The sequence below is a fragment of the Sciurus carolinensis genome, chromosome 16 (assembly GCF_902686445.1).
Source record: "Sciurus carolinensis chromosome 16, mSciCar1.2, whole genome shotgun sequence".
NCBI classification, from domain to species: domain Eukaryota; kingdom Metazoa; phylum Chordata; class Mammalia; order Rodentia; family Sciuridae; genus Sciurus; species Sciurus carolinensis.
In genome coordinates this window covers 47,095,935-47,121,156 of record NC_062228.1, presented here as the reverse complement: position 1 = coordinate 47,121,156, position 25,222 = coordinate 47,095,935, and the positions used below count along the sequence as shown (strand labels likewise).

The 25,222-nt window shown below is 34.8% G+C and overlaps 1 protein-coding gene and 1 non-coding gene across 2 annotated transcripts in view; one reads left to right on the top strand and one right to left on the bottom strand.

Annotated features, from left to right (window-relative positions):
* Positions 1-25,222, bottom strand: part of LOC124966095 (tetratricopeptide repeat protein 28-like) — a 53,341-nt gene that overhangs the window by 6,571 nt on the left and 21,548 nt on the right. The window contains exon 2 of the mRNA XM_047527178.1: positions 15,149-15,427. Coding sequence (XP_047383134.1) covers positions 15,149-15,427 — 279 coding nt within the window. The remainder of the gene's footprint in view (positions 1-15,148; positions 15,428-25,222) is intronic.
* LOC124967693 (U6 spliceosomal RNA) lies at positions 21,254-21,360 on the top strand. Its single transcript, XR_007105609.1, has one exon. It is a non-coding gene; the product is annotated as a U6 spliceosomal RNA (small nuclear RNA).

Here is a 25,222-nt window from a genome sequence, read left to right as displayed (position 1 = left end):
TGACCCCACCATGAGCTGAGCATCTTTCCTGCACTGGAACCCTCCCCCATGATGTGCTGGCTTGCCCAGAGCAATGAAGTCAGCCATTCAGACTGAGACCTCTGCAATGTGAGCCCCAAATACATCTTTCCTCCTCTAAGTTGTTCTTGTAGTGTATCTTGGTCACAGCAATGCAAAAACTGACTAAAACCAAAACTGAAATAGGTTAAAAACAGTTAACTCTAAGGACTAAAATGGGGAAAATAACAAGTAGTAGAAAAAAGAGGAATATAATTTTTCTTATTAAAAAATATTTCAAAAAAAGTAACTTTGAATTAGTTTGGTGACTTGAAAAATCTATGTATTTAATTTATAGATTAGCTCAAAAGACCTGAACATGGCTCCAAATGCATACAAATCATAAGTATCACAAAACCATTTATTTACGCATATGAAATAATGGCCTATATATTTTTTTAAGTTCTTCTGTAGTTGTAGATGGACAGAATGCCTTTATTTTATTTGTTTACTTTTGTGTGGTGCTAAGGATCAAACCCAGTGCCTCACACATGCTAGGCAAAGCACTCTGCCATTGAGTTACAGTTCCATCCAATAATGACTTCTATTAGACAAACTGGTAATAAAAATTGTTTTTGTCAAGACATTCATAATATTAAAAGAAGTAAGAACTGGCTATGATGGATTTAGCTTATGATAGTGACAGGGTTCAGGACAAGCTATCCCTAAATATGGCACCTTGGAAAATTAAATATTTTAAGATGAAGGAATCTAAGAAATTGAAGGCATAGGAAGACTTCAGACACTCCTCTGATCCAAGTCATAAGACCTTCAAATGGAAGTGCCTCTCCCTATACTGTGAAGAAAGGAATACCCTTATCTCCAAAGATGGAGAGACAGTGAGAAAAATCTAAACAGATCTTGGCTAAATTTCTCAGTTTATTATCCTTAGCTCATAGACCCTTTATACTACCACATCTTTCTATGATTTTCTTCTACTCCTTATTAAACCTAGCATAAAAACACTCAAGTTTAACCATTTCTTTACTTACTTTATGAAGGCTCCCATATCATATAAAACACATTAAACAAATGTGTACACTTTTCTCTTGCTAATATGGGGACTCTACAGAGAACTTGGGTAAAAGAAAATATATTTTTTCCTCTCCTACAACAGAATATAAAGTTCAAATTAAATTTAAGTGGATGTGTTCATATTTCCATATGAAAAATCCTCCTTCTTGATGATCATGCCAAAGGTCTACAAAAAGCTTCTGAATAACTAAATTTTCACCTCCTTAAAAACAAGAATAGGGGTTGGGGTTGTGGCTCAGTGGTAGAGCACTTGCCTAGCATGTGTAGGGCACTGGGTTCAGTTCTCAGCACTGCACATAAATAAATGAATAAAATAAAGGTCCATCAACACCTAAAAAAATATTTTAAAAAGACAAGAATAGAACTATGTAAAAGGACTACATAAAAAGACTACTATGTAGACTATGTACATGTGTACATGGAAGGCAGTCTTATTGTAAATATTGTGAATTTAATATCTGACTCATAATTTAAATTTTATGTGTCATGAAACCATATGCACATATGTTAAGAAATTTGGAATCAGGTAAATAAAAGTTCTATTCCTGCTCTTTTTCTTACTCTGTTACTCTAGGAAAATCACATAAATCTCCCTGAATCTCACCTTACCTATAAAACTTAACACTAGCAAAATTTGTCAAAATTAACTTTTTCAGAACTTGAAATTAACTAACTTGCAACAACTCAAGAGAAACAGTTGAATCTCAGAACACTGAGTTTTGTGTTAACCTGTACTATTTCTATTCCATTTTCCAGATATGTGATATATGATAGACTTGAAGACCAGTGGTCTTCCAACCACAATCAATATGAAAACCAGAAGTTTGGGATCAAATTGAGGGCTCAGAATAGTTTAGAGCTCCCAAAACACCTCATCCCCCAGAAAATTACCATTAGGTGAATTTTCTGGAAGCTTCCTGGAAAGTTTCATTCACAAGACTTTATTTGATCTAATGCAAAGGTAGTTCAAAGTGTGTGCCAAATAAAATCAGTGGCAATTGCTTAAAATAACAGGTGCCTGAAGCAGCAACATAAGTTAAACAAGAGTCTAATGACAAACCTTAAAGAAAAGTCTAGAGAATGAGATATTCATACAGGTCTTAGATACTCCAAAATATTTTAGGAATCTAGAAAGTGCAGGCAGTATACATGCCCAAGAACAATCTGAGAAGGTCCTAATCTCTCACTTCTGGCTGACCTTGAGGTTCTACACTATCAGGTAGAGTGAGACCCTAACTATCAGGAAATAAAGGTTAAGATAGAATTATAAACTCCCAGAGACCTAAAGGGGTGCCCCCAACACATACAGAAAGCTCTTTGGCAAAGGCTGAGAAAGTGTGACTGGTTCAAGGTCTTAAAGAATCACAGTAAAATCATTAGCTGAACACTAAGCTAAATGAACAAAGATTTCAGTGTCTGAACAAGACAAAGAGTACAGACTTTAAAGGATTAATCTAGGAAATTCACTAACACACAAAAGGCAACAACAACAAACCTGAGAAAAAGAGGAATCTGATTTCCAAAGTTGCCACTTTATACAACTTAAAATGTCCACTTTTCATGAAAAAAAAAGAGCATACAAATATAAAGAGGCAAATATGACCCATACACTGGAGGAAAAACAGTCAATAGAAACCAAAGAAATCAACGTGTTAGACTTACTGGACAAATTAAATCAGAAGCTAGGGATGTAACTTAGTAACACAGCAGCTGCCTAGCACATATGAGTCCCTGAGTTATATCCAGGAGGGCAGGAAGAGAAGGGAGGAGAAAGAAAAAAAAAATCAAATCAGCTATCATGTATGTATACAAAGAACTATTAAAAAGCTATAATAAGTTATAATGTATATGTTCAAAGAACTAAAAATATATATATTTGTATTTTTATATATACACATTTATACATAAAGAAAACTATAAGCATAATGTCTCACCAAAAAGAAAATATCAATAAAGAGATAGGAATTGTATATATTTTATAAGGAACAAAACAAGAATTCTGACATTTTAAAAAATATAGTAACTGAAAATAAAAATTCACTAGAAGGGACCAAGAACAGATCTCAATAGATAGAACACTGAGCAAACTTTAAAATAGGTAAATTTCTGAAAAATAGAAACAAAAATAGAGTAACAAATATAAAGAGAAATTCAAGAGAACAGTGTGACACCATCAAGCATACCAACCTATGCATAATGGGGCGCTGCCAAGAATGGGAGAAAAAGAAAAGAGCAGAATATCTGAAGAAAAGTAACTGAAAACTCCCTAACTTTTATCAAAAACATTACATATCCAGGGCTAGGTGGGGATATAGCTCAGAGGGTAGAGTGGTTGTCTAACATGCACAAGGCCCTGGGTTCAATCTCCAGTACCACAAAAAAAAAAAAAAAAAATTATACATCCAAAGAGCTCAATGAACTCCAGGTGGGATAAACTCAAATCCACATGTAGACACCTGATACTCAAATGGTCAAAAATCAAACATAGATAATTTTGAAAGAAGCAAGAAAGTGACTCATCACATACCTGCAAAACAAATAAAACAAAAACCCTCTATAATATTAACAGTTGACATCTCATCAGAAACCAAAGGGTTCCTCCTAACCTTGTATTTGAATATACAACCAGGGTAACTCCACATCATATACAACCCCAAGAACAGGATCCTAATTAGGATAAGTTATATTCTACGTATGTATAATATGCCAAAATACATTCCACTGTCATGTATAACTAAAAAGAATTTTTAAAGGGTTCAAAAGGCAATGGAATGACCAATTCAAAGGACTGAAAAACAATGTCAACCAACAATTCTATATCCAACAAAACTATCCTTTAAAAATGAAGTAGAAATTGAGATGTTCCTACGTAATGAAAACACGATCTGTTGCTAGTAGGCTTGTTCTACAAGTAATATTAAAGGAAGTCTTTCAGGCTACACTGAAAGAACATTAGAGAGTGACTTAAATCATTAAGAAATAAAGGGAACCTGTAAAGATAACTGCATAAATATAAAAGACAATGTAAATATGTTTAGTTTGAAGCTTTTTTCTCTCATCTGATTTAAAAAACAATGGCATACTATGAAACTAAGTTGAGGGGCTTATAATTATAAAATGTAATTTTTATGACAATAATAGGACAAAGGAAGAGAGAAGGGAATAGTTATACTGGAATAAGGTTTTTGTATACTATTTAAATTAAAATGATATAAAGAAAGGAAGAAGGTAATAGAGCTATATGGGAGGTTTTTATTGCCATTTAAAAATTGTATAAATTCATACTACATTGTTTTAAAGTGAAATGTTAGTTATATTCCTTAGGCAACCACCAAGAAAACTTAAAATATACACAGTTGTTGGGCATGGTGGTGCACACCTGTAATCCCAGCTACTTGGGAGACTGAAGCAGGAGGATAACAAATTTAAGGCTCATTTAAGCAACTTAGTGAGACCCTAATCCAAAACAAAAAATAAAAAGGACTGGGGGGCATAACTCAGCGGTAAAGGACTTGCCTAGCATGTGAAAGGTTCTGGGTTCAATCCGAACTACTGAAAAATACATATACACACATACACAAACACATACACACACAGAGTAAAAGAAACAATTGAAATGATATACTAGAAAATATCTATTTAATACAGAATAAGAAAGTAATGGAAGAACAGAGAACCAGAGAAGTCATAAGACATACAGAAAACAAATAGAAAAATTGCAGGCATAAATCCATCTCTCAACAGTTATCTTAGGGTTGGGGTTGTAGCACAGTGGTAGAATGCTTGCCTAGCATTTGTGAGGCACTGGGTTCGATTCTCAGCACCACATAAAAATAAATATAATAAAGGTATAAAAACCAGTTATCTTAAATATAAATGGATTAAGCACTACAATCAAAAGGAAGAAATTAGCAAACATGGTTTTAAATAGATGATGCAACTATACACTGTCTACAAGATACTCAGTTTCAAAAACATAAATAAGTTGAAAAGAAAAAGATGGAAAAAGACATATCATGCAAAGTTGTAACCAAAAGAGAGTTGAAGTGACTATATTAATATCAGACAAAATAGATTTTAAGACAAGAATTCTTATTAGAGACAAAGAATATTTTGTAATGATGAAAGAATCAATTTTTCAGGGAAACATACGCTTATAAAAATCTATGTACCCAACAACCCACCAAAAATTCATGAAGTAAAAACTGACAGAACTGAAGAAAAAACAGAATATTCAACAATAATATCTGGAGACTTAAGAACTTCACTTGTTAGTGAAGTCTTGATAGGATCATCTACCATATCAACAAAGAAAGAGAGAATTTGAGCAAAACTGTAAATGAGCCAACCTAATAAACATATATAGAATTCCCCACCCAATGACAGCAAACACTCTCTTCAAGTCAAATGCACAGGAGACATTCCTGAGAAGAGACCATATGTTAGGTAATAAAGCAAGCCTCAATAAATGTAAAATATATCATAGGATGTATATTTCTCCAACCACAGTGGAATGAAATTTGAAATAGATAACAGAAGTAAATTTGGAAAGTCACAAATATGTGGAAATTAAACAATTTATAACCTTTAAACAGACAAATACACCATCCTTCTAGGTAGAGCCTTCCAATGACATTCTGTCAGTCTTTAAATAAAATGTTCCCTCTTTACAATGGCAAAAAAAAAAAAAGGTCCTAAATAACCTGACTCTCAGCCAATTCAACATCCTCATCTACCATTTCCTTTTCATTCACTCACTCACGTGTTGTTTTCTTCACTTCGCCATGTTCAAACAAGTTACTTACTCTGCCCATAATGCACTGCGTCCATTAGCTCTGCATTGGGTTTTCAAGTCTCATTTGAATCCTTTCGTCCCACACAATTCTCCCACAATCCTGTCATTCTCTATCTTCAGTACTCTCCATCCCTTTATTCTGCTTTAAATTGTCTTTAGAACACTTACATTTTCAGATATTTTCATGTGCATTTATTTACTGTTTCTCCCTAATTGCATTTAAGTTGAGATCTTATTCTACCTTGTTCTTAGCTAAATCACTATGGTTAAGAACAGTCCCTAACACATAGAAAAAAATTGTTCAAATACTTGGTGAAGAAATAAATTGGAATTATAAAAAGCACACCAAAAAGTGCATAATGAATGTACACTATTTAAAAATCTATAAAAATGCATCTTAAAACCATTTTATGCATTTCTGTTATTAAGCTCCAAGCTATTTTAAACACTTTGCTTACTTGTCCTTACAAGTTACAGAAAAATAATTGCAGATTCAAGCTCTGCTTTACCTTATGGGAAAATGAAATTTAATAATCTCCTTATGTCAAAAGGACATATCAGAGCTTGTTAGATCTTGACAGACAATTCTGAATTCTTAAGTTCTTGACTGATGGTCTCCTTTGTCCAGGAAAGAAGTACAGTACAGTAATTAGGATAAATTCTTTAGAATCACACTTAAAATCACACAGAATTGGGTTAAAGTCTAACTCTTCCACAGTTACTAGGTGGATGCTCTAAATATGTTAGTAATCTCTCATTAAATATTTTTAAATTATTTTTAAGGTACCAGGATCGAACCCTGGGGCACACTACCACAGAGCTACAGCCCCATCTCTTTTTATTTTTTATTTTGAGACAGGGTCTCACTAAGTTGCCCAGGTTGGACTTGAACTTGCAATCCTCCTCCCTCAGCCTCACAAGTCACTGGGATTTCAGGTGTGTGCCATCGCATGCCCAGCTCTCGTTAAGTGTAAGTGTTCTCTTTTGTAAAGCTGAGATGATAATATCTATACCACAAGATTGTTATAAACATAAAATTGATATCACAAATAGAAGGATCAAAATAAATGAATAAAAAGATCAGACTTCTATGTGGCAAATAAGCCTTCAAAAAAAGGTACTAAAATTTATTACTATTATATTAGATAAACCAAAGGAAAACAGGAAGTCAAAATGTGTTTAAATATTTTTTTCTTACATGCAACTCTTTCATCAGATACAATAACTGACAAATAGTATATTTAAAACCTATACCTGGGTATTAAACCTGATGATAGAATTCTGTCAACAGGAAGTAATAAATTAATGAAAATACAAGTAGAGCTTTAAGTTCAGGGTAGAAAAAAGGAGGTCTTTTATGATGTGCTTTAATATCAGTAGGAAACTCCCAAAGTGAAAAATTCTGTTATGTACCACATGAAAATTTACCATTCCTTTGGATTATCTTCTTATGGTACCCCTAAAGAACATAACTATTTCTGGAAGTCATAACTCACACTAAAGTGACAATAACTGCTTTACAACCAACTTGTCTGAAAAGATGTTATTGAAGCAAACTCCAGATCAGAGAAATAAAGAATATAAAGTCAAATTAAACTAGATAAATACTAGTCAGAGCAATTAGGCAAGGGAAGGAAGTAAGAGATAAAAATAGGAAAAGAAAAAGTCAAATTATCTTTTTTTACAAATAATATGATCCTATATTTTGAAGATCAAAAAACCCCACTTGGTTCATTCCTGAAATGCAAGGATGGTTTAACATCCATAAATCAATAAACGTAATCCATCATGTCAACAGACTTAAGGATAGGAATCATATGGTTATTTCAATTGACGCAGAAAAAGCATTCAACAAAATACAACACCCCTTCATGCTCAAAACACTAGAAAAAATAGGGATACTAGGAACATACCTGAACATTGTAAAGGCTATTTATGCTAAGCCCATGGCCAACATCTTTCTTAATGGAGAAAAACTGAAACCATTCCCTTTAAAAACTGGAACGAGACAGGGATGTCCTCTTTCACCACTTCTATTCAACATCATTCTCGAAACTCTAGCCAGAGCAATTAGGTAGACCAAAGAAATTAAAGGGATACGAATAGGAAAAGAGGAATTTAAGCTGTCACTATTTGCTGATGACATGATTCTATATTTAGAGGATCCAAAAATTTCCTCCAGAAAACTTCTAGACCTATAAAATCAACACGCATAAATCTAAAGCATTTTTATACGCAAGCGATGAAACAGTTGAAAGGGAAACGAGGAAAACAATTCCATTTGCAATAGCCTCAAAGAAAAAATAAAATACTTGGGAATCAATCTAACCAAAGAGGTAAAAGATCTCTACAATGAAAACTACAAAACATTGAAGAAAGAAATTGAGGAAGACCTTAGAAGATGGAAAGATCTCCCAGGCAGAATTAATATTGTCAAAATGGCTATACTACCAAAAGTGCTATACAGATTCAATGCAATTCCAATTAAAATCCCAATGACATACCTTACAGAAATAGAGCAAGCAATCACAAAATTCATCTGGAAGAATAAGGAACCCAGAATAGCTAAAGCAATCCTTAGCAGGAAGAATGAAACAAGGGGTATCGCAATACCAGAACTTCAACTATACTACAAAGCAATAGTAACAAAAACGGCATGGTATTGCACCAAAATAGACAGGTAGATCAATGGTACAGAATAGAGGACACAGACACAAACCCAAATCCATACAATTTTCTCATACTAGACAAAGGTGCCAAAAATATGCAATGGAGAAAAGATAGCCTCTTCAACAAATGGTGCTGGGAAAACTGGAAATCCATATGCAACAGAATGAAACTAAAGCCCTATCTCTCACCCTGCACAAAAATCAACTCACAATGGATCAAGGACCTTGAAATCAGACCAGAGACCCTGCATCTTATAGAAGAAAAAGTAGGTCCAAATCTTCAACTTGTTGGCTTAGGATCAGACTTCCTTAACAGGACTCCCATAGCATAAGAAATAAAAGCAAGAATCAACAACTGGGATAGATTCAAACTAAATAGCTTTCTCTCAGCAAAGGAAACTATCAGCAATGGGAAGAGAGAACCTACAGAATGGGAGAATATCTTTGCCACTCATACTTCAGATAGAGCACTAATTTCCAGAATATATAAAGAACTCAAAAAAATCTACACCAAAAATACAAATAACCCTATCAACAAATGGGCTAAGGATATGAACAGACACTTCACAGAAGAAGATTTACAAGCAATCAACTAACATATGAAAAAATGTTCACCATCTTTAGTTATAAGAGAAATGCAAATCAAAACTACCCTAAGATTCCATCTCACCCCAATTAGAATGGCGATTATCAAGAATACAAGCAACAATGGGTGTTGGAGAAGATGTGGGGAAAAAGGTACACTCATACATTGCTGGTGGGGTTGCAAAATAGTGCAGCCACTCTGGAAGGCAGTGTGGAGATTTCTCAGAAAACTTGGAATGGACCCACCATTTGACCCAGCTATCCCACTCCTTGGCCTATACCCAAAGGACTTAAAATCAGCATACTACAGAGATACAGCCACATCAATGTTCATGGCTGCTCAATTCACAATAGCCAGACTGTGGAACCAACCTAGATGTCCTTCAATTGATGAATGGATAAAGAAACTGTGGTATATATATATACAATGGAATATTACTCAGCTATAAAGAATAATAAAATTATGGCATTGGCAGGCAAATGGATGAAATTGGAGAATATCATGCTAAGTGAGATAAGCCAATCTCAAAATCCAAAAGACGAATGATCTCACTGATAAGCGGATGATGACACATAATGGGGGGTGGGAGGGGGACAAGAATGGAGGAAGGAGGGACTATATAGAGGGAAAAGAGGGGTGGGAGGGGTGGGGGGGAGGAAAAAATAACAGAATGAATCAAACCTCATTACCCTATGTGAATGTATGATTACACAAATGGTATGCTATTACTCCATGTACAAACAGAAACAACATGTATCCCATTTGTTTACAATAAAAACAAATTTTAAAAAACCCATTAAAAGACTATTAGAGCTAATAAACAAATTCAAAGTAGCAGGTTAAAATATAAACATACAAAAATCAACAACTTTCCTATATACCAACAATGAATCTTCTGAGAAAGTAATTAGGAAAATAATTACTTCATGATAGTCTCAAAGTAAAATAAAATAAAATACCTAGGAACAAACCTAACCAACGAGGGGAAAGACCTCTACAATAAAAACTATAGAATAATGAAGAAGAAACTGAAAAAGACACAAGAAGATGGAAAGGCCTCCCATGTTCATGGATAAACAGACTTAATATTGTTAAAATGGTCATACTACCAACAGCAACATAGAGACTCAATAAAATCCTGAACAAAATATCAATGACATTCTTCACAACACTAGAAAAAAAAGTCCTAAAATTCATTTGGAAAAATAAAAGGCCCAGAATAACCAAAGAAATCCTGAGCCAAAAAATTAATGCTAAAGGCATCATAATACCTGGCTTCAAATTATACTACAGAGTTATAGTAACAAAAACTCCATGGTACTAGAATAAAAACAGACACATAGAGCAATAGCATAAAATAGAAGACAGAGACACCCAACACATTTACAGTTATCTGATCCTTGACAAAGGTGCCAAAAACATACATTGGTGCTGGGGAAACTGTGTATATGTGCTGGGAAAACATAAGTAGAAGAATAAAACTAGAACCTTATTTTTCACCCTGCACAAAAAATCAACTCAAAATGGATCAAAGACCTAGGAATTAGACCAGAAACTCTGCAACTCCTAGAAGAAAACATAGGGTCAACACTCCAGCTTTTAGGCACAGGCAATAACTTTCTCAATAGGACCCCTAACGTTCAGGAAATAATGCCATGAGTTAATAAATGTGATGGCATCAAATTAAAAAGATTCTGCACAGGAAAGGAAACAATTAGCAATGTGAAGAGAGAACCTACAGAATGGAAAATCTTCGCCAGTTACTCTCTAGACAGAGAATTAATATCTAGACTATATAAAGAACTCAAAACACTTCACACCAAAAAAAAACAAATAACCCAATTAATAAATAGGCAAACCAATTAAACAGATACTTCTCAAAAAAAAGAATACAAATGGATAATATATGAAAAAATGTTCAATATCATTAGCAATTAAAGAGATGCAAATAAAAACTACATTGAGATTTTGTCTCATACCAGTCAGAATGGTTGCCATCAAGAACACAAACACAAATAAATGCTGGACAGGATGTGGAGAAAAAGGAATACTTTTACATGGTTGGTGGGATTATAAATTAGATCAACCACTATGGAAATCAATATGGAGTTTCCTCAAAAGAATAGGCATGGAAACACCATATGACCCAGATATACCACTCCTCAGTATTTATCCTGAAGAACCAAAGTCATCTTACTACGGTGTACAGTGATACATGCGCAACTCACAATAGACAAACTATGGAACCAGCCTAGGTGTCCATCATTTGATGAATGGATAAAGAAAGTGCGGTATATATACACAAGAGAGTTTTATTCAGCCATAAAGAAAAATGAAATTGTGTCAATCTCAGGAAATGGATGGAGCTTGAGAATATTATGTTAAGCAAAATAAGTCAAACTCAGAAGGTCCAGAGTCACGTATTTTCTCTCATATGTGGAAACTAGAGAGGACAAAGGAAAAGAGAGTGGATAGTGGAACAGGGATCTAATGAAAATCAAAGGGAGATTCACACCCAGCTAAACAACAAATTTCTACATAATCCATGAATCAAAGAGGTTCTCAGAATGAAAATTAGGAAATATTCTGAACTGAATTATAGTGAAAATATTATGTCAAAATTTGTGAAATTCAGTAAAAGCAATACCTGGAGATAAATGTGTAATTTTAAATCCCATACATTAAAAATCAGAAAGATTTAGAGCAAATGGCCCATTTTCCCATCTTAAAAAAATGAAAGAGGGAAAATTAATTGCAAACTAAATAGAAAGAAGAAATTAATAAAGAGCAGAATCAATGAAAGAAAATATGTAACTATAGGAAATCAACTAAACCAAGAGCTGATTGTGTAGAAAGATAAATAGAACTGAAGGACTTCTACATAGACTGATGAGAAAAGGAAAACACAAATGAACAATGTTAGGAATGAAAAAAAGGACATCACTATGGATTCTACAGACATTAAAATGATAATAAGGAATATTAACAACTTTATGCCACTATATTGCATAACCTACATTAAATGAAAAATTGAAATGAACAATTACCAAAACTGATCAAAGAATAATTAGAAAACTTGAATGGACATATCAATTTAAGAATCTGAGTTTATAATTAAAAACTTTCCACAAAGAAAAGTCCAAGTGGGGCTGGGATATAGCTCAATTGGTAGAGTGCTTGCCTTGCAAGCACAAGGCCCTGGGTTCAATCCCCAGCACTGCAAAAAAAAAGAAAGAAAAAAGAAAAGAAAAGGAAAGAAAAGTCCAAGTAAAGATTGCTTCACTGATAAGTTCTATCACTTCAGGAAGAAATAAGGCCAGGTATGGAGACTCAGGAGGAGGATCACAAGTTCAAGGTCAGCCTCAGCAACTCAGTGACACAATGTCTCAAAATAAAAATATTACAGAGGGCCAGGATGTATCTCAGTCATACAGCAACCCTGGATTTAATCTCTAGTACCAAAAACCAAAAAAGAAAGAATGCCAATCCTACATAAACTCTTTCAGAATATATGGGAAGAGGGAGCACTTTACAACTCACTGTATGAGGACAAATTCTCTGTGATACCAAAACCGAATGAAGACATCATGAGGAAAAAAAAGCTATAAATCAATATCCCTCATAAACACAGATGCAAAAATCCTAACAAAAATTTGGCAAATCATATCCAACAATATATAAAATAACCAATGCATAATGAAAATTATTAAATTTGGAGTTAATGGGATTAATTCCTATTCAGGGATTTAAATCCCTGAATAAATCAATTTAATTTAACTATAACTAAGAAAAAACATACTATCATTTCAACAGATGAAATAAAATTTTAACAAAATTCAACAACCATTCATACTAGAAATTGAAGAGAACACCTTCCACTGATTAAGGGCATCATCTTCAACAAAGAAATGCTCAGTGCTTTCCTACTAAGATGAGGAAGGAATAAAGGAAATTCTCTCTCACCATTCTATTCCACATTGTATTACATATGCTAACCAGTGCAATGGAGCAAGAAGAAGAAAGAAAAAACATACACAAAAGAAGAGAAAAAGTTAATTGTGATTACTTGCAGGCAATATGATCATATACATAGAAAATACAAGAATCTGTACAGAAATTCAAAAGTGAATTTAACAGGGTATCATGACACAAAATACAAACTATATTGTATTTCTACAGATTCACAATGAAATAGTAGAACACTTTTAGAAATTAATCCATTTAGAGTAGCATCAAAAAATAAACTTCTTGTGTCCCAGTGAGGCTGAGGTAGGGGAATCACTTGAGTACAGGAGTTCAAGGCCAGCCTGGGCAACACAGCAAGACCCTGACTCAAAAAAAAAAAAATCTATTGGCCAAATTATATTGCTACACTCTGTGCATGTATGAATGTGTAACAACAAATCCCATCATTACCTACAACAATACACCAAAAAAATTGTGAAAAGAGAAAAAAAAGTCTTGGGAATAAATAAAACATACGCAAGCCTGAAGAGTAAAAACTACAGAAAGTTGCAAAGGGAAATAAAAGAAAACATAATAAAATGTCCACAAATTGGAAGACTTAAGAATGTTAAGATAGCAGTTCTCTCCAAATTTGTCTACAATTTCAGTATAATCACGTTAACTTTCCAGTAGACTTTTTGAAGAAATTGAATCTCAACTTACATAGAAATGTGAAAACACAGAATAGCAAATACAACTTACAAAAAAAAAAAAAAGAACAAGGTTAGAGAACTTACAATACCTGGTGTTAGACTTACTGTAATCTGCAATAACTAAGGCATTATGGTTAGGGCATAAGAATAAATACACATATCAATGGACTAAAACAGAAAATTCAGTAATAGCCTGTATGGGCAAATGGCATGGACGGTCCCCAACTTACTTACAATGGTTTAACTTATGATTTTTCAACTTTCTAATGGTACAAAGTGATATAAATCTGGTAGAAAATAAATTTTGAATTTTGAATTCTGACCTTGCTGCAGGCTAACAGGACACGCAGCAGAATACCATCTGACAAAGCTGAGCAGGGCAGTGCACCACAGTTCCCATCAGCCACACAATCACAAGTGTGTGGGACCCTCTGCAGCGTGCTGCACAGTGTGCAATACCTTATAGCATACTGTGTGCCTAGTGCTTTTTGAATACAGAAATTCAATAAATCACATTAGATAGTCAACACTATTATGCAGTAGACTTTGAGTTAGACAATTTTGTCCAACTGTAGGCCAATGTTTTAAGTGTTAAGAGCATATTTAAGGGAGGCAAAGCTAAGCTATGATGTTTGGTAGGTTAGGTGTATTAAATGCATTTTTTTACTTACGCTGTTTTCAACTTAGGATGGGCTGACTGTGACATAATCCTAGTGTAAGTCAAGAAGCATCTATATGTACAAAACAAAGACAACAAACCAGGCACAGTGGTGTGTACCCATAGGCCCAGGTACTTGGGAGTCTGAAGCAGATCACTTGAGCCCAGAAGTTTAAGAACAACCCGGGCAACATAATGAGGGAAAAAAAGGTAACAACTCAAGCCCTTTGGTATTCAAGAAAAATAGCTAATTACAATGATTTATTAGAAAAATATTAAATTACCCTAATCAAATAACATTCTGAAAACAAGTAGATACTGACAGAATAAAATCAGTTAATTTTAAATTTAAGGAGAGAAACAAGACCACTATATCCCATCCAAAACATCTGCCAAAAAAAAAAAAAAAAAGTCCAAAAATCTAAATAACTAGAAGGGATCCTATCAAGAGGTTGAGAGAAAAAATAAAATTTCTCAAACATACAGAAAAAGAACTAAACTTGGACAGAGAAAGCACATTTCCAAAGCATTAAAAAGGAATCCAGTCACCAGCATACAAGTTCAATGAAGCCATTGTACATTTTGCTAAAGTACAGATTATTTTACTAATACCTATACTGAATCGATAAATGTTACACTGAAATAAGAAATCAGCCCAAAAGATTCTGTGAAATTCAGTAAACTTTCTACCTTTGGCCATTTGGGATTGAGAAACCGGGCTTTGATTGTGTCATCCAGTTCCTTGTCATACTGCTGGATTTTCATGTAGGCTGCAGATCTATTGCTGTATAAGATGCAGTTCTGAGGGTCAACAGCCAGGGCTTCATTGTACAGGACAATAGCCGTGTGGAAATCTCCATCGTGACAGGCCTGGTTACTCTGACGAACCTTCTCAACAAATTCAGCTTTGCTCAGTACTGGTTCATTAGGACTTCTCCGGCCAATAGTCTTAGCACCAAAAAGAGAAATCTACAAACAAAAAAAGTGTCAAACACAGTTCAGATGATCCAGGCAGTTTCCTTATTTGAACCTCAAAAAACATGGGCATTCTTCCCCATCTCCTTTACATTATATTTGAGTTTTGTCCCCTGAAATTAAACCTTCCTTGAAGCAGTCAACACAGTGCCTTGAACACATATGTGTATCTGTGTAATAGTTACATACATTCATATTTGCATGAATATTTGTACAAATTTATTGACTGACAGAATGGATGGATGAATGAGTGAATGAACAAATGAATGAATAAATGAATGCAAAAGAACACTGAGGTTTTCCTTGGCAATTTAAAGTTACACTAGGGAAAAACCAAAATATAAACCTACATAGATAACATGATCTCTATAGGTTAAGATCTACTTAAAAAAATAATGAAGATCAAAATACTTCAGAAGATCAAAATACTAACTCTGCTAAGCTGTTACTTGATGTAACATTTGAGTATTTTTTTACTTTAACTTTTCTTTCCTATCCAAATATAAACAATGAGTATATGCAAGTTGTAAAATTAAAAAAATATTATTTTATTGTACCACTGAATCTCTTTGAACTGGCAAATTTGGTAACTGAATTTGGCTACTACCATGAAATTTCAACATTAGTTTGAGGAGACACAAAAAATTCAGCTGTAAAGTACATCCTGCGGTCTAAGATCTGTTTTTCAAAATCACTAAATTTTCTGATTTTTATAACAGTGACCTTAAAACCAAAGGGAGTGAGTGAATGAGTCAAGTGTTATTCATTTTTAAAACTGCCCTACAGTACAAACAGAAGAAATTTAACACAATAGTATCATAAGAGATATTTCATAATTCTAAGCAGGCCTGACCTAAGCAAAATTTAAAAAAGAAGAATACTTTTCTACCTCATGTCTTCCTTTAAGATCAAGTCCAGTACTGTCCTTCAAAAGAGGATGAATCTGGGGTGGGAGTTGTGGCTCAGTGGTAGAGCAGTTGCCTGGCATGTGTGAGGCACTGGGTTCAATCCTCAGCACCCGATAAAAATAAATTAATTAATTAAATAAAGGTATTGTATCAATCTACAACTAAAATAATTTTAAAAAAATAAAATAAAATAATGATCATGAAACATTTTGCTTGAAAGTGACTGAATGAACTATGTAACATTTACTAAACAATCAGGATTTTCCGGGATAGTCTTGATTTTTAATTATTTTATCCCATCATCAAATAAATGTATAAGACCCTGAATATATGTAAGACTGATTTCACTTGGAAAATACAATCTCCATGACTCTGCTTAAGGCCAGTACAGCCACAAGTTGTAGAATAAATTCCACATCTGAAAATTCAGGGAAATGACATAACAGCAATAATAGACATTAAAATTAAAATGAATTATTAGTTCATTAGGTAGTGAAAAAGGCATAATCTGCTATTCAGCATTCCCTATTTGTCAGCAAGAATAACAGTAATAATTTTGGTTTAATGCCAACATAGATAAGAATCAATTTAATTGATAAAAGTCTATATTTTATTACCTCCATGTAAAGCAATAAAAGTAACATTTTCAAAATATGTCCAAGGAAACCTTAGGTCCTCATGATACTGAGATGAAGAAAGTTAAATAAATTTCTTCTTTAGTGAAAGGCTTCTGTGATTTCATTTGCACACTGTGAATCTGAGAGAGGAGATAGCATATACTATGAGATCAAAGGACCTTTTGGTGGAGCATGGACAAGACAAGAAATTGCTGGAAATGATGATGTAAACTATTAATGAGGCCTCAAAGATGAAAGAAAAATATCGTGGATGAGTTAGTACTAGTGCAGAAAGATTATAATACTAGAGGAGAATTCAATAGCCATCACCACCACCAAATGTCCACAAATTTAAGAGAAAATGCACAATAGTAACTGTTCCACCAAAACTTCTGTTTTGTTAAAATACATATTGTTTCTACTCAGCCAGATACAGTGTGGTTTTTACATGACTAAGAAAGAGCAATTTTGTGTATAGTTAAAAGAATGATTAAAAATCCCCTAATCCTCTATCTTCTCTGTAATTAATAAACCTGGCATGGCACAAAGGAAAAAGACCCTGGCATGTCATATATTATATATTACTTAAAATAATTGGCCATATTAAATTCACAGACTGAATTAAACAGAATAAACATTACTTAAGGAAATAAAGAAAAATAAAAACTTCAATTACTCATTTAAAGATTTACCTATTTTCTTCTATGATAAGTTCTGAGAGAAAAATATTGTGACTATATTCCATATAAGTACACCATATGGATATTGATATATGTGAATACTGATAACATTTTCCTCTGACCCTCTGACAAACTCATCTTAAGTGAGGGAGTCAGACTTGGTGGCTCATGCCTAGAGTCCCAGTTATTCAGGAGGCTGAGATGGGAGAATCACTTAAGAGCAAGAGCTCGAGAATAGCCTGGGTCAGACAGTGAGACCCCATCTCAAAAAGAGAAAGTAAGAGGCACTGTGGGTATAGCTCAGTGATAGAGTGCTTGTCAAGCACACATGTGGCCCTGAATTCAATCTTCAGCACTACAAAAAGAAAGAAAAAAGGGTGTGGTAGAGGGAATGTCAATAACATGTGAACCAAAAGCACTCGGAATATTCAGCCACATATAATTACTATACATAGTTCAGCCCTATTATAAATTTCTTCCACCTTTAATAAGGTGTGACTGACTGAAAAAAATGTACACTTTTTTTACATGTATGCATGTAAGGTGTACAATATGATATTTTTATATACATTGTGAAATGATTACCATGGTAAAGCTAATTAACATACCATCACCTCATATAGTTACCATTTATGTATGTAGTAAAAACATTTAGGATCTAGGGCTGGGGATGTAGCTCAGTGATAGAACACTTGCCTATCATGTGTAAGGCCCCATGTTTGATCCTCAGTACTGAGGGGGAAAAACATATATACACACACACACATACAGGGTTGCAGTAACATCTCATTCTGATTTGGGTTTGTATGTCCCTAATGATTAGTAATGAGCACTTTTTCATATACCTGTTGGCTGTCTTCTTTGTAAAACTGTCTACCCAAGTATTTTGTTCTTTGTTTTCCTTTTGCTCTTGGACTTGATTTTGTTATAGTTGTTGTTTCCTTGCTGTTAAATTATATAAGTTCCTTGTACATTCTGGATATTAACCCCATATTGGGTATGTGGTTTATTAATATTTTCTACCACTCCATAACTGCCTTCTCATTGTGTTTTCCTTGCTGTACAGGAGCATTTTAGTTTGATGAAATCCCATATGATTTTGTTGCCTGTGATTTGAGTGTCTAAAAAATAACTAGCAAGATGTCATGAAGATTTTCCTCTACGTTATCGTCTAAGAGTTTTAGGGTTGAAGATCTTAGTTTAAATCATCAATTCATTTGAGTTGATATTTGTTTTTGTATTTGGTTTGTTTTTGATACTGTGGATTGAAGCCAGGGCTGCTTTACCACTGAGCTACAACCGCAGTCTTTGTATTTTTTATTTTTGAGGCAGGTTCTTTGCTGAGGGTTCACCAAATTGTTGAGGCTGACCTTGAACTTGCCATCCTCCTGCCTGCCTCAGCCTCCCAAGCCACTGGGATATAGGCACATCCCCATACCCAGCTTGAATTGATTTTTGTGCATGGTGTAAGATAAAGATTCAATTTCTTTTTTTCTTTTTCTTTCTTTCTTTTTTTTTTTTTTTTTTTTTTTTTGCCTGTGCATATCCAGTTTTCCCAGCACTATTTATTGGAGACCATCCTTTTCCTATTGTGTATAATCTTAAAATTGATCGTTATAACTATGGTTTTTAAGAGCCAAATAGTAATCACATAGCAAAAACCTATAGTAGATATATAAAAGATAAAGGAATCAAAGCATACTAAAGAAAATCATCAAATCACAAAGACAGTAAGAGGAAGATAGGAACAAAGGATCTACAAAATGGCAATAAAACAATTAACTATAGCAAGTTCTTGCCTAACAATAATTACTTTTTGTGTCAATGCATTAAATTTTCCAATCAAAACACAGTTGAGGGAATAAAAAGACAAAATCCAACTGTATGCTGACCACAAGAGACTCCTTCAGCTTTAAAGACAAATACAGACTGAAAAGTAAAGGGATAGAAAAAGATATTCTGTACAAATGAAAATCAAAAGAGAGTAGCAACTGCTATATGAATATCAGCAAAAATAGACTAAGTCGAAAACTAACTGGAGCCCAGGCAAACACCAGTAATCCCAATGGCTTGGAAAGCTGAGGCAGGAAGATCACCATTTTGAAGACAGCCTCAGCAACTTAATGAGACCCTCAGCAACTTCGCAAGACACTGCCTCAGAATTAAAAATAAAAAGGGCTGCAATCTGGCTCAGTTAAGCACTTCGGGGTTCAATACCCAGTGGCCACCCCCCACTAACTGGAGATAAGTCTTATGGATTTGATGTGAGGTTCCCCCCAAAAGCTCATGCATGAGAGAATGTGAGAGGGTTCAGGGGAAATTATTTGATTGTGAGAGCATTAACCTAACCAGTTAATAAATCCCTGATGGGATTAACTGAGTGGTAACTGGAGGCGGGTGGGGCATGGCTACAGGAGGTGGGACACTTGGGCGTGGTTTTGGGGTATATATTTGTATTTGGCAAGTGGCGATCTCTCTTTCTGCTGTTTGATCATCATGTGTCACACTCTTTCGCCATGGTGTCCTGCCTTACCTCCAGCCCAGAAGAATGGAGTCGGCTATATTTACAGACTAAGACCTCTGAAACCATGAGCCCTAAAATAAACTTTTCCTCCTCTATAATTGTTCTGTTCAGGTCTTTCAGTCACAGCAGCAAAAAAGCTGACTAAAACACAAAGTCATTATGTAATGATAAAAGGGTCAATTCACCATGAGTGTAAAATAATTGTAAATACATATGCACCCAACATCAGTGCCCCTAAAAATAGAAAACAAACATTAACATTTAAAGGGAGAAGTAGACAGCAATGAAGAAATAGTAGGGGATTTTAATACCTCACTTTCAATAATGGACAAATCATCCTGACAGAAATCAACAAGGAAAACATTAGACTTTAACTATACCTTAGATCAAATGACCTAGGACACATATAAAATATTCCATCTAAAAACATCAGAGTACACATTCTCCTGTTAAAAAATTTGATTCAAATGATATAAAAAAACCATCACTTTTATATAAAAAATAGGTGAATCAAAGAATTAAAGTTTAAAATAAAATTAGGAAAGTTCCAACAGGAAAAAAAATTTAAAAATTTTAAAAAAAATTTTTTAAAGTTCCAACAGAAAACATGGAAGAAATTTTATTATGTAGAACTAAGAAAGGTCTAAGTATAACACAAAAAACAAAAAAACATAAAAGACCAATAAATACGATAATATAAAACAGTTAAATATCTGCATGAGGAAAAAAAAAGGTTTAAGAAAAAAGGGACCAAAAAGAGTTAGTTGTAGTTCAGTGGTAAAGTGCCTGCCTAGCATGTGTGAGGTACTGGGTTTGATTCTCAGCACCACATATAAATAAATAAAATAAAGGTCTATTAACAACTAAAAAAATTTTTTTAAAAAGACCAAAAAGATAAGTAACAAATGAACTCTTTTTTATTTTTGGTGGTGCTCAGATTTGAACACAGGGCCTTCTACATGCTAAGCAAGTACTTTACCAACTGAGCTATATCCCCAGACCCAACAAATCAACTTTTAAAAAAAAGTAACACATGAAGCCAGGCTTGTTGGTACACACCTTCAAACCCAGTGACTCAAGAGGCTGAGACAGTGCTCGCTTCGGCAGCACATATACTAAAATTGGAACGATACAGAGAAGATTAGCATGGCCCCTGAGCAAGGATGACACGCAAATTCGTGAAGCGTTCCATATTTTTTAAATAATCCAATTGACAAATGGGCTAAAGAAATGAATAGACACTTCACAGAAGAAGATATAAAAGCAATCAACAAACATATGGAAAAATGTTCAACATCTCTAGTAATAAGAGAAATGCAAATCAAAACCACCCTAAGATTCCATCTCACCCCAATTAGAATGGCGATTATCAAGAATACAAGCAACAACAGGTGTTGGCGAGGATGTGGGGAGAAAGGTACACTCATACATTGCTGGTGGGGCTGCAAATTAGTGCAGCCACTCTGGAAAGCAGTGTGGAGATTCCTTAGAAAACTTGGAATGGAACCACCATTTGACCCAGCTATCCCACTCCTTGGCCTATACCCAAAGGACTTAAAATCAGCATACTACAGAGATACAGCCACATCAATGTTCATAGCTGCTCAGTTCACAATAGCCAGATTGTGGAACCAACCTAGATGTCCTTCAATTGATGAATGGATAAAGAAACTGTGGTATATATATACAATGGAATATTACTCAGCCATAAAGAATGATAAAATTATGGCATTTGCAGGCAAATGGATGAAACTGGAGAATATCATGCTAAGTGAGATAAGCCAATCTCAAAAAACCAAAGGAAGAATGATATCGCTAATAAGTGGATGATGACACATAATGGGGGGTGGGAAGGGTTAGTGTTGGGGTTTGGAGTTGGGTTTAGGGAGGGGGGCAGGAATGGAGGAAGGAAGGACTGTATAGAGGGAGGGGAGGGGTGGGAGGGGTGGGGGGAAGGGAAAAAATAACAGAATGAATCAAACAACATTACCCTATGAAAATTTATGATTACACAAATGGTATGCCTTTACGCCATGTACAGGCAGAGAAACAACATGTATCCCATTTGTTTACAATAAAAAAAAAACTTATTTCTGTCAATTAAACTAATAAAGCCACTTGGACAAATAAAAAAAAATGAGGCTGAGACAGGAAGATTGTAAGTTTGAGGACGCCTCAGCAATTTAGAGAGGCTCTACACAACTCGGCGAGACCCTATCTCAAAATAAGAAATGAAAAGGGCTGGGGATGTTATTCACTGGTTAAGTGCCCCTGGATTCAATTCCCCATGCTTAAAAAAAAAAAAGTAATACATGATAAAGGGCTAATTTTCTTTTACATAGAAAAGGCCCCTACAAATCATTGAGAAAAAAGACAATCCAATGAGAAAAATGGACAAAGGGCATGAACAGACAGATCAAAAAGAAACAAAGAAAGAAAGAAAGAAAGAAATCTATAAGATTTTTAAACACAGTTTTTAAAAATGTATAACCTTACTTAAATCTCAGTGAGACAGCATATTTTACCTTCCAACTAATGAAAAAAATTAACAATACACTTTGTTGGTAAGGGGTAAGGAAAAAGTTACATTCTCATAACTGTTGGTGGAAGTGTAAATGAATATAATTTCTTAAAATAACATTTATAATACCTACAAAAATGTAAAAGTTGCATATCTTGTGAACTCCAGAAATTTTTTCCACTTCTAGTAATCTACACTATAGAAACACCTATATATGCTAAGTTACTCAGACAAGGATATTTACATAGCATTTAACATGAGGTTAGAAATAACCTGAATGTTAGAAAGTAGGAAAATGGATAACTTTTAATAAATTCACATAGTTGACACTATTACGGTTTGGACATAAGGTGTCCCCCAAAAGCTCCTGTGTTAAAGTGCAGGAAAGTTTGAAGGTGAAGTGATTGGATTGAGAGCTGTAACCTAATCAGTTCATACGAGTCTGAATGGACTAACTAGGATGTAACTACAGGCAGGTGGGGCATGGCTGGAAGAGACAGGCACTGAGGGTGTGCCCCAGAAGGGTCCATTTTCCCTGACACCCCTTCCCGTCTCTTTCTGCTTCCTGGCCACCGTGAGCAGAGCAGTACTCCTCTACCTCACCCTTCTGCTATGATGTTCTGCCTCATCTTGAGCCCAGAGCAATGGAGTCAGGCAACCATGTACTGAGCCTTCAAACCATGAGTCAAAATAAACTTTTCCTTCTCCAATTTTTCTTGCCAGGTTGTTTTAGTCAGCTTTTTCACTGCTGTGACTAAATGATTTGACCAGCACAATTGTAGAGGAGGAAAGGTTTATTTGAGGGCTCACGGTTTCAGAGGTCTTAGTCTATAGACGGCCAGTTCCATGCCTTGGGGCTCCAGGTGAGGCTGAACATTATGGCGGGAGAGTGTGTTAGAAGGAAACGGTTCACATTGTGATCAGGAAGCAGAGAAAGACTCACTCTCCAGATACAAAATACATACCCCACAACCACGCCCCAATTCCCACCTCCTCCAGCCACACCCTACCACTTTGATTAATCCCATCAAGGATTAATTCACTGACTGGGTTAAGACTCTCACAACCCGATCATTTCTCCTCTAAACCTTCCTGCATTGTCTCACATGTGAGCTTTTGGGGGACACCTCACATCCAAACCGCAACACAGGTATTTTGGTCACAGCAACAAAAAGATGACTAACATATATACTATGAATCCAACCAAATCAGAGGCAGATTTTATTTATTGATATGGAAAGAAAGAAAAAAATCAAGATGCAGAAGAGATGTTCAGAGTAAGTTAGATTTCATAAAAAATGGGGAAGGAAACAATGTACACCAGTAAACATTTACATGCTTAAACAAACATGAATTAAATAGACCAGAAATAATATATAAACTACTAGAATGCCTCGAAAGAGAATTGTTAGAAGACTGGATGGCAGGGATGGAAAGACTTTCTACTTTTGAATTATCTGATATTTCAGTAGATGCGTGTATTACCTAACTTCTTTAAAATATTTAAAGAGGAATTGGGGTTTTAGCTCAGTGGCAGAGCACCTGCCCAGCAGACACAAGGCCGGGTTCAGTCCTTGGCCCTGAAAAAAAAAAAAAATTCAGAACAGTTTGCTTTTTATATATCAGTATGCCCACACAGAACTGTAGAATCCGTTTGTTGACTCTCTTAAGAGTATCTGGCTGAGAAACTAGCCTTTGGATTTTGGCCCAGAGCTGAATAAGACTTGAGGAAGGGCTACCATTTTCTAAATCAAAGTCACTCTCCACTCACAAGCTAGTCTTGCCTAGGGAATAGGCCATTTTCAAATTCACACAAAAGTACCATATGGGTCAATACAAGTCATATGTTAGTTATCTACTTTTAGAACAAAACAGGTCAAGTGCAGTTGTAGTCCCAGTTACTCAAGAGGCCAAGGCAGGGGCAGGAGGATGGCCTGAGTCCAAGAGTTCAAGGCCAGCCTAGGCAATACAGCAAGATCCTATCTAAAAATGTTTTGTAAAGCCAGGTGCAGTGGCACACACCTGTAATCCCGTTGACTTCTAAAGTTAAGGCAGGAGAATCACAAGTTCAAGGCCAGCCTGGGGAACTTGGCAAGACCCTCAAAATAAAAAATAAAAAGGGCTGGGAATGTAGCTCAATGATAGAGCACCTCTGGATTCAATCCCCACAGGATTAAAAAAAAGAGAGATGATATAAAAAAATTTCACCAGAGAATTGGTCAAGTAATAAAGATTCAATGTACCTTACTAAAACACATCATACCAGAAATTAAAAACTATATGAATGGATTTAGATTTAGCAAGATTCTACACAACAGGATTAATAAACTGAAGATAAGTCCATAGAAAATTGCCAAACTGAACTGAACTGGGTAAGATGAGCACAGAAAAGACATGAGTAACATGCCCAAGAGGTATAGTACACATGACTGGAATTCTGAAAGGAAAGGAGACAAGGGAGTAGAACAATGTTTGAGCATCTTTTTTAATGTTTTTATTAGTGCACTATAGTCATACATAATGGAGTTCATTTTGACAT